Here is an 11,085-nt window from a genome sequence, read left to right on the forward strand (position 1 = left end):
AGGCATTCCCACCAAGGACGGTCCCCAGTTCAGTTATCCATTTGTCAAATCAACTTGACATCATCTTCTGCTTGGAAAAATAACCGGCCTAGTTCTGCATTCAAGGAATAGGATTAGCTCCTACTGAAGGTATGACGGAGAGGATGGAAGGAAGCAGGTAACAGCGCAAAGCAGATCCGTATGGTAAGATACAAAGGTTTCGTAAGTGCATTGCTTTGTACGTTGTAAATTGCTGAGTACAAAGGAAAAAAAAACAATGCATAGAAAGTTTGTAAAATAATCACAAGCCAAACTGTAAGTCTTTCAAAACTTTACGTCTCTAGCTGGCACAGCTAGTAGATCTGTGAGAGAAGCACTAATAAGTAGAGAGAAAACCCTAAGGGAAACCTCAGTGTTCTCCATCTGTCATGGGGTAAATAGGTCTTCTTGATCATCTACCACTTGATTTATACTGAATGCTTTCAAGCATTTCACACCTGTAATTTTCAAATACAAGAATTATTAAACTTTGATTTATGGGAATTACACACAGGTAACTTAGATTTTTTCCAATCTTAAAAAATGTGTACCAACCAGCAGCACTCAGCTGTACCACAGATATTCAGAAAGTGAATAGAATGTTTTAGCTTTAAAATAATAGCTGCCTGAGTTTTGGGATTTTGGCAGAATCTGAATAATGCAAGAGGAAGAGTGAAAAAGCTTCGGTGTTGGCTGTAGTTGTGTTTTTACTGTTTCTAATACTGGGTCACAGAAGATACAAAGGTTTTACAGCCCCACTATAAAACAGCTCTTTATCTTTTCTCCACTAATTCTGTGGTGTCACATTTAACAAAACTAGGAAACTGGAGATAATATGGATGTTTGCAGATTAGATGTCAGGTAATAAATAACACTAATTTCACATACCTACAAATGTAAAGGCACCTTATCACTGTTTAAATTTCTCACTCTTTGTAATGCCTGCCAACATTTTAACCCAGGCAAATTACGGTATTGTTTTTGCTGTTTTTTCACTGGGATAAAATACACAGTCATAATATCCTTTTATCAGATTTCATGGTATAAAAGGACTTTGGTGCTTAATTCAAGCTGTATGTTGCCGAGACAATTTCAGAGCTCCTGTTTTGGAAGATGTATTTATCTTACCTTTTAGTCGTCATCTTTTCTTTTCACAGTGGGCTAAGTACCACTTGCCCAAGAAGATGCAGCTGTGACCCTGCCCAGTCAGTGCAATGCTACAGAGCTACGGAGATCCCCAGAGAGATTCCTTTTACCACCAGAAGACTCTACATCAGTCACAGCAAAATTAAACAACTCCAGGTAGGAAAAAATCCAGTAGCAATACTTTCTGTAGTGCGCTGTAGCCGAAAGCTGTGCTTCCCAGATGGTGGTGGCTTTCATGTGAAGGGAGAATCTTATTCCATGTTCTAAAAACTGATGAAATGCTGCCAGATCTGGTTTTATTTTTACTTACTTTTTAAAGATATGTAAATATATTCCTATAGTGTTTTCATTTTCCTGCAGTCTCTGAGCAGCAGTTCACGCTGCCACAATGATATTTTGTATGCAACTCAAAAAATAGTAATTTACAACTGGGAGCCAAATGTTGACTTGTTTTTCCTATGGTCAAATAACCATCGACTTCCAGAGTCATTTTTTAACTTGTTAAAAGCTTTTGGTACTTTTGATACAATATAATACTTTTTCACAGTAAATGGAAAGGTTTTATATAGCTAGAATCATTTCCCTAATGACTGAAACTGAAGTTCTTTTCCCCCTTTTGAGTTGCAAGTGTCAGGAACAACTGCTATTAGAAATGGCAGAGGGAGTAAGTAAGTTAGAGTCTAAGGCAGAGCGTGAGCTGTTTCTAAAAGCAATGCTAGGCCTATCTAATAACCCATATAAACAATAGCAGCTTCAAACTGAAACTGCCAGCTATTTGTGTAATTAAAAAAGTTTATTCTGGGTTTCTTGAGGCATGACTGGATCACGTTATTAAAGGCATGGTCAGTTTATGCTCATTTTGCACTGCACTCTGGAACGGTACTTCTCTGGTTCCTACCCTGAAATACATTTATTTAATAAATTCAACTTCTGTAGATAGACACAAGGGAGATACAACCACCTGTACTATACATGCTTGCTGTGTATCGATTTACTACAAATAATAAGAAATGTTTGATTCAAAAGAGAGACATTTTCTCATAAGCATGCTTGTCCTCTTACAAAGAATGTAACTTTAACTGCTCTGAAAGGCATCTTTGATTTTGCTCTCAGGATTGAATGAAATAGGCTAGAAGGCAGCTTAGAGCAGCATCTGGGATACCTGTCGCCCACTGAGAAATAGTCAGTAATTTTACAATTTAACTGTGAGAAAGAGTTTACTTCTCTTTTAGCCACTACTAATATCTCTGGTTTTCTTGGTTTATCTCCCATCCCACAAGAGTCAAAGTTCATTGGTGTGATTTAGCTATATTGATGTGCTCTAGTTAAACAAAAGATCTGTCAAATGAATTATTAGGAAATACATTTTCTGTGCAAAAGAACCCCGATTATTTTTTAATTAACCCCGATTATCTTTCCAAGATAAGGAAGATGAGTCATTTTTCCTTTCTTAGGCTAGTTGCTCATACCTGCACTCCTCAGTTACTAGTAAAGTGGCCTTAGGTTCTGACTAGAGCAAAAGACGGGTGTTATAAAGCATTTAAATGTTGGATATAAGTGAACAGAGTAGTGGAATAAATGTTTTATGAGTGTTCAGAACAAATGGTGCGTGAAACCACCTAAGGAGAGAGTTTTTCACTTTATACATTAATTCAACTGAGCAATCAGTACGCCTTACTTCTACTACTGACTTTGTACTGAAAGGAAGTAAGTCCTTTCATGCTATCTGCCTGTAGTTTTGTAGATTCTTTCCTTAAGATTAGGCTGGGTCTGTGAATATATTTTTCACTTTTCTTTCCATGCAACAAATTATGCTTCTGAGGTCTTGACATCATAAATACATATGCTTAATTTTACACAGCTGAGCAACTTCACTGGCACATATCATAGTGCTTGTAGAAACAGGTTTTGATTTCCACTTGTAAAGTATGTGTCTGGAACCGCTAAAAAAACTCTATAGTTTTTTGGGGGTTTTGGTGGTTTTTTTGTTTTCTTTTTTTAAATTCCTTCATTTACCTAATCTTAGAGAAAATAACGTATTTTCAAAAAGACATTGAATGGAAGCCTAGACTTTCCACAGCTGACCTCCAAGAGACTTTTATATGTAAGCGTTCACATATAGTATGGTTTGGCAAGTAGCTGCCTCAGAAGAATAAACAAACATTGTTTCAAACTGAGCACCAATTACTTTTGGACATTACTTTGCATTGGTTATTATTAAAATTGTAAAGAAATGAAAAAGAAAAGAAGATATATTTGTATGCTAAATACAGTATGTTTTGAAGAAAAACAAGAAAAAAGGTAGATCTTTTTTACCCAGATCAACTCTGTATTTGTTCTGACAGGGTTGATCATCATTGAAAACACTGGCTGGGATTTTTGCTTTTGGTATTTTTACAAATTGGGGTTTGTTATAAACAGACTTCATAGTAACAAAACTAGATTATTTTTAGCATCTTTTTTTCAATAATTTCTGCCTCCTCCTTGATTTGAAGACCAACTACAACCTGCTTACTCTCACTTTAAGTTTATTTCTAACTGTATTAATACGTGGGGGTTTATCTGCTAAGAGAAAATTGTTTATCTGGCGCCCACAATAGGGGACTGGGTTAAGAAACTGCTTCTAACAAATCCCAGTTCACAAAAATTCCAAAAGCAAAAAAAAAGTCATTAAAAAAATGACAAAATTATTAAAATGTGGCTATTAAAGTAACAGTATCTTAGACCCATTTTCAGGAGATCTACTTTTTAAAATGTAAAACTATATTAGTATCACTTCACAGACAGTCCAGTTAGAGAATAAAACATCACTTTGTAGCAGAGAGAGAGCTGACAGGCTTTCAAATGTCTTGATTCACATTAGAAAGACTGGGTGGTTTGTAACAGCATGGATAAATGTTTAAGTCTCACAACAGCAAGGTCACAAAGCCTGGCAAAGCATACCAAATAGGTGGAAAATAGAAATTATAATAATCCACATTAGGAAGCCTAACATTATTACAGAATGAATGTCTATACATTGACCTTCACGTAGCTCGCTGTCACTTAATAAGATGAAAATTAAGCATCTTGGAGACATACAGCAATCAACTGAGGAAAAACAGGAAATACTGCTTTTGAACTTACAGGAGAAAACGTGTTGAACTTAGGAAGGTTCACATTTGTTTCAATTTCCTTAAGACTGTTTTATCACTTACATATGACTATGCTTTTCTGCCCTTGAGCAATGCAGTTCATTCCTATGGGACTTCTCATGATAAAGCTTTGCAAGATTAGCCTCCTAATCATGACCAAAACTGGACATGCAATTCTGTAATTGCTATATAGCAATATATATATATTACAAAACTGCATTTATAGAAAAAATAGAAAGTGGACAACTTTGTTATTTACTGTTGAGAATATAAGGGTTTTTATGGAGGTACATTCCCTTATTGAACTTAAACGTAATTGATGGAGAACCCTGCATCAATAGAGGTTCCATATCTATACCTTCTCACTAACTGCATCAAATCTTGCAATGCTTGGAAGTGACTTTACAAGAACGAATAAATGTAATCAGAAGGTAGTGACAACTAAGGATACCAAAGCAAAATGAAATCTGACTCCTCTTTCACAGCTGTGTGAGCTCTAATTTTAACAGAAGTTAAAATGCAGTTTGTAGCTAAGGTAAAGAGATACAACCAAAAAACATGCAAGAGTTGGATAAATGAAGCTGGAAGGAATCTTTTAACAGTCACCTTTATAAGCTGATTTCACATACACAAGTATGATAGCCAAATGTATTCAATCAGGATCATAGAACAAGATTACTACCCAGTACCTGTGCTGCAAAAGGACTTGTCCTGCCTTCCGTGTTGATTCCTGACTGGGATGAGGGGTTATCCTGTAGAACATGCTTTATAGCTTCTCTCAGAGTAAAATGTGCTGGTAGCTACTAAGCCCTGGGGGAAATAGCATGAAAACTATAGTGTTAGTTTAACATCTCTTACCGATGTGGTACTCCTGAGACCTGTAGTGAGATGTTTATTGGACATGGGAAGGGAAAATGGATGAGGACACTCCTTCCCACCTCTCCCATGCAGAACACCTGCTCATCTTGCTCTGAGCTTTCTGTGATTCCCATAGAAATGATTTTTTACAAATCAAGCACCTAGGTCAATGGGCAGCATCTCTGATAATTTCAGAAAACTACTGTTTAAGCAACTGGTCTGCTCAGAGAACTCCTGTGTTCACCCTCATTGCATGCTTCCCCATATCTCGGCTTGGAGGAAACTGCCAGATTCACTTAAGTTTGCTTCTTAACTTGAGACACAAGATGGCAAGCTTTGTAAACAAGCAGGTTCCAACAGAGCAGAAAAATAATGAAACAATTAGTATGCCTTTGTATATTATAGTCACAGCCAACATCCAAGTTCCATTTACCACTGCAAACCATGTGTTTATTACTGACTAACAAAAACTAAGTTCCTGTAAAGGCAATCTGTTCCACAGAGGTGATTTTCAGACCAAGCTGATCTGACACTTTTGGTTTAGTCATCTTAATATGTGAGGGTTTTACTTTAAAGAAAATGAGAGATAGTGGGGGGAGAGAAGAAATACAAGCGTCGGATTTTAGTTTCCTGCCAAAACTTTATAGTAGGTGATGATATCTTTATAGTAGGTGATGATATCCACGTGTACTTCCTCTGGGGAATACATGCTGCAGTGACAATACTGCTGATACATGGAAATGGCTGTATGATGAACTCAAAACCACTCCAGCAAGCTCCATTGAGCGCAGTGAACATTAACAACCATTTACTCTCCACAAAGATTTCTGCCACTAGTGATATTAGCTCTCCATTTTACATAGGCTATCCACCAGGCAGAAATAAAAGGAATATTCCTTCTTCAAACGTGTACTTGCTCAAAACCAGACACAATATGGCCTTAAACAACAGAATTATAGAAATGTAAGTAAATACTGGCAAACCGCAGGTACCTATAGTAACACCTCTATCGTTACCATTTCTCTTAGTTTCTCATGCTAAATATATAGTTTCTCAAGATATACTAGCAATTGTCAGAGCATCCAGAAGAAGTAACCAATGAGGAGATCCATAAATAGATGGTGTACTATCACATGAATTATTTTTTTCTCTTTAAGATTACGGACTTCAGGAGAATGTCAGCCCTCGAAGAGCTGGTCCTGTCATGCAGTGGCACAGAATCAATAGAAAACAACACTTTCAAAGCTCTGAGCACCTTGAAGTCCCTGGAACTCTACAAAAATCAGCTAACACAAATACCCACCTTCCTCCCATCCGGCCTTGAAATTTTAAAACTCGCTGATAACTCCATCAACGCTCTGCATGCGTCTGATTTTGAAGGTTTGATGAAACTAAGGGTGCTCGATATTCGGAACAACTTGATTGCGACTCTGCCTCCGAGTGCATTTTCTTCCCTTTGCAATTTACAAAGTCTGATTCTGGACGGCAACAACATGGACTCTGTGTCTGCACCACTTAAGCTTCCTAGGCTGAAGTATCTGAGCATGGCTGATAATAAACTGAACTCGTTCCCCACCAACTTCTTTGCATCTTTCCAAAATCTACAGTTTCTCAGTTTAAGTGGCAACTTTCTGACAAAAGTGCCTCTTGACCTACCTAAATCCCTTCTGTCACTAAAATTAGAGAAAAACCAACTCAAAACAATAAGACTTCGAGACATGAAGCACCTAGAAAACCTGTCTGAGTTCTCCCTGTCAGAAAATCAGCTAACATCAATAGATGGTGCCCAGCTTCTTCCTAACTTAACAACACTGGAGCTCTCTAAGAACCAGCTCCACACTATGCCACTCAGGCTGCCTGGCAGATTGCAGAAGCTCGACTGCAGCAATAACCTGATTCAAAGGGTGACAGCGCAGGACTTCCAAGGACTACAAGACCTCAAGCACTTGTTTCTTGACAACAACGCTGTTAGCATGTTTGAGGCAGGAGCTCTTCAGCAGTGTGCACAGCTTTCGAATCTGGCACTGGAACAGAATCTCCTCATTTCTATTCCGCTGAGGCAAGTGAATCTGAGGACAGCTGGTTCCTAGGTGTCATCCTTCCTTCCTTACATTATGAGGATGAGGGCCAAACTGGAAAAAAATATGCATTCAGACCCAGCCATGGTAGAAGTCTATCCATACTATAAACCCACTGCCATAACTGGCACTAATTAGCAGTCTTGTAAGCAGTCTCAGCATAGAAGTAGAGCTGTTTTCATTAGATCTGTGGCCCCCAGTGAATCTACTCATTTCACATCTCTCCCTGCCAGTGAGACTACTTTGTTTAATTAGCACACGAATAAGAGGAACCTGCTAGGAGAATATAACAGAATGATTACAGAGAAGTTGTACTGCTGCTTAGATTTATCTTCTCCTATAACACAAAATTAATAGAGCGTTCAATAAAAAGGAAAGACAGCAGTTTTAAAGCTGATGTTTCTACCAACGCACACTGAGTTTATTACTGTTAAAATATTAAGATTTCAGGAGCTGAGTCTGGTCAAAAAGAATGTGCTTTTTCAGTGGATATTAGCATTCCCAACTTCATTAAATTCACAAATTATGCGTATAAGCTCTCTGGCTTCAGGCTATAAGCAAAATTCCAGTCAAAGGAGCACAGAAGAAACATCCCTTGGGCACACTGTTCATTAATGCCCTGCTTACAGGCTCTCTCACATTCATCCGAGTGTTGGTCCTGGCCATTATCAGAGGAGGCATATTAAGCCAAATGGGGGCTGGTCTGATATAAAGTGGCAATTTTATTATTTCAAAAAGCTGTGCAATAAGATGGCATAAAAATAGCAAAGTAATTCCATTAACATCAACTTCTTTAACACAACTGCGCTATTAAATTTTATTTTTATGGCTTGTGGACAGGTTTAACTAGCCCAAATAAATAATGCAGTAGAATTTCAATTCGTTTAGCATTTGAATCTATTTGGCAGCAGCTTTATAATCAGAAAGTGATTTAGTGTGTATAAATATTTGATTTCAGTCTAGCTTGACAGGAGTGTTTAATGCTTTCTAGTTACTTTAGTATTGTCTAATCCATCTTATTTTACAACCTTTGTAGTCAAGAGAATTAACAGGAAGGAGTTCTCTATTAGCCTTTAAACAGTACAGCTTTTAAAGAGATATTGGGGACTTTTCTTTTCAACTCGGCAATGAATATAGATTTCAAGGGGAGGCTGTAAACGTAAAAGAGGGAAAAAATGACAAGATGTAAAATTTATGTACTTCATTTAATTGCCTGGTGATCACCAGGTACACATGGATATACAGAAATAAAAGCATTACTTCTGACAGTTATCTGAGAACTCAGTCACCATTGTCAAAGGCTAAAAATATAGTTAATGTGCCACAGTCAACGGGTCTTAGCAGTTATTTGTCAGGAATAAGGAGAAAGAAAGCTTCATTTGTTTTTTTCTGAGAAGAAAATAATCCACTTCACTTGGGTGGTGAAACACTGGAACAGGTTGCCCCGAGAGGTGGTAGATGCCCTTCAAGAAGTACTTGAAGGAACGGTGTTGCCATGCTTCTCTCAACTTTTGGTCTTTAATGCTGCTATAATTTGGTCATTGGCATACTTATGGCATTAAAGAGTACAAAATGCATTTTTAAGCTTGACATTCAACTGAACATATAACTTTCTTCATAGTACAGTAGGACTAAAATCGCTGTTTAGTCCAGTTGCAGAACCACAGTCAGTACAGGTCAGAGCTGCAATAATTGGGGAAAACAGCTCAACTGTGCATAGGCAGTATTCCTATAACTTAAAATGACATGAAAACTTCAGGACCACATCTTTTTTGCAGAAGATTGCATTTTTGTTAGCAATAGTTTTATTTAATATGTCAGATGTGCCTGGGCAAATAGCCACCACCAAATACCACTTACACAAACAGACTCAATATGATGAACATAACATATTTGTGTTGTTTTATTTTTATTCAGACTTCCAGACACCCTTGCTAGATTGGATCTAAAGGGAAATGACATAGAGGATGTTGGAGAACAAGAGCTGAAGGACTTGAAACAGCTTCAGGTTCTAAATTTACGGAACAACAAGATATCTGCCTTGGATCGCAAAGTCTTAGAGTATTTACCTCGTCTCCGTCATCTGTATTTAGATGGAAACCCCTGGAACTGCACCTGTGACCTTCTCAGAACCAGAAGAGCGCTGGTGGCCAAAGGAACGGATGTCAGGGGAGGACAGTGTGCCGCGCCGGCAGAAAGCCGAGGAGAAAGTTGGATGTCTTCCAAAAAGATTCTGCAGCAGTGTGAAGATAATCTGTCTTCCATGGAAAGGGGCAAAGAGGACAGAAAGAAAATGAAACCCAATGAGGCCTCCAGCGTTGGAGTAAACACAGATGATGATTACTATGATTATGAATTAGATTAACCCCATGGTTAATCTATGGTGAACCTTAAAGCTATCCAGAGCTGCGTATACCACCAGCGTCTCTACTGACAACCAGCCTGCTGGTCTGCCATTAACTTTTCCTCTTTAATTTGTACTGTAAGACTTAATAGCTGGTGACAGAAGGGCTATAGAAAGGATGCCACTGTAAACCGAAAATCATAAAAAAAATGTTTTTTCTATGCCATTAGTACTATGTAGTTTGAGGGAAGTAAGAATACAATTACTAACTCCTAGAAAAGCAGTCTGTAACTCTGTATGGACCTTTTTATAGTAGACCATTCTTATAGTTGCATTAAAAAAACCCATAAATAAAATCCTGCAATACCACAAGATACTACTCCTAGTAGTGTGGCATTCAACACATTCAAACTCAACAGGTCTGCAGTTCGAGATGGAGAGTTACACTGATGCGGGCAATTTCTCAGGGTTGTTCAGAGATTCTTGCTTTTGAGAAGTGAATTTCAGTTCCTGAAATATTTGCTTCTTTTGTTTATTTTAGACTATTTTAAATGACATTAGACTGAATTAGCCGAGCTCCAGGCAAAACACGGAAGGCTCATCTTCATCACAGCAAATGCAATAAACAGAAGGATCAGTGTCCTGGTTAATGAGATTTAATACTAGTTCCAAAGTTAGTTAGTAGTGAGGAATGAAAACACTGGGGTCAATTTGACCCGATTCTATTGTTGTAAACAGAAGAAGGGAGATTCTCAGGAAATAGAGCTCTACCTCTGGCAAATACTAGGATAAGGTCCAGTGAGATGAAGTTTTTGGAAGAGTTTATTTTGGTAGCTGAATAGCTAATTGACCACAATATAGCTCGAGGTGCTGTGAGTATACTTTTGGGCTAGGTGTACTTCACGTGGGAGTACACGCTGCAAGTGCCCCCCTTCACTGCCAGGAACCTTCCAGACTTTCGCCCGCAAAAAAAGGACTTGATGGTATATGCATCAACTCTGATGTATGTACAAATTTTATCGAGCAGTTCCCAAAGTGCTTGAAAACTAAACAAAATGGGATTACCGAGCCCACTAAACCCAGTGACTTACAAACAGTAATCTAAGGGGTTTCCTGGCAGTTCATAAATCTCAGCTGATAACTGAGGAGTAATAACACCAGCAAATTACTTTTCAAAGCAAACAGATTCTATTATTCTTTATCTTCTGTTGGCATTCAGTAACTGAGTAATCACTCACATCCACGGAGGCCGTTTTGTCAGGCGTTGGAGTGCAGCTATGTGGTCATGGCGCCTATGCAAATGCAATTGACACTTGGGTTTCTTAGGCACCCAACACATTAAGCTACACAACTGGAACAGAAAGATGTGAGTTTGTTTTTCTTTACATTTTAACTTTTTAACGTATCGTCAGCCACCCAAATTTTTGGTAGCTAAAGATTTAGACGTATATGGAACAGCACAAGCCTTCCTAGCAGTTTGACCGTGTTACTTTTGTTGGCTAATGTT

The 11,085-nt window shown here is 38.1% G+C and overlaps 1 protein-coding gene across 1 annotated transcript; it reads left to right on the plus strand.

The window, feature by feature from the left end:
• The first annotated feature begins 131 nt into the window (after nucleotides 1-131).
• On the plus strand, nucleotides 132-9,599 carry LOC143158866 (nephrocan-like). The gene is made up of 4 exons (XM_076335319.1): nucleotides 132-157; nucleotides 1,176-1,320; nucleotides 6,314-7,215; nucleotides 9,152-9,599. Exons 1-4 carry the CDS (start codon nucleotides 132-134, stop codon nucleotides 9,597-9,599), a joined length of 1,521 nt encoding a protein of 506 aa, XP_076191434.1.
• Nucleotides 9,600-11,085: the final 1,486 nt, after the last annotated feature.

The sequence above is a fragment of the Aptenodytes patagonicus genome, chromosome 3 (genome assembly GCF_965638725.1).
Source record: "Aptenodytes patagonicus chromosome 3, bAptPat1.pri.cur, whole genome shotgun sequence".
NCBI lineage: Eukaryota > Metazoa > Chordata > Aves > Sphenisciformes > Spheniscidae > Aptenodytes > Aptenodytes patagonicus.

Bases quoted from the DNA above. Each gene is read 5' to 3' on its own strand.
- LOC143158866 (XM_076335319.1), top strand. From the start codon at position 132: ATGACGGAGAGGATGGAAGGAAGCAG. The intron at 158-1,175 runs GTAACAGCGCAA...TTCTTTTCACAG, and splicing joins GAGAGGATGGAAGGAAGCAG to TGGGCTAAGTACCACTTGCC. The intron at 7,216-9,151 runs GCAAGTGAATCT...ATTTTTATTCAG, and splicing joins CTCATTTCTATTCCGCTGAG to ACTTCCAGACACCCTTGCTA.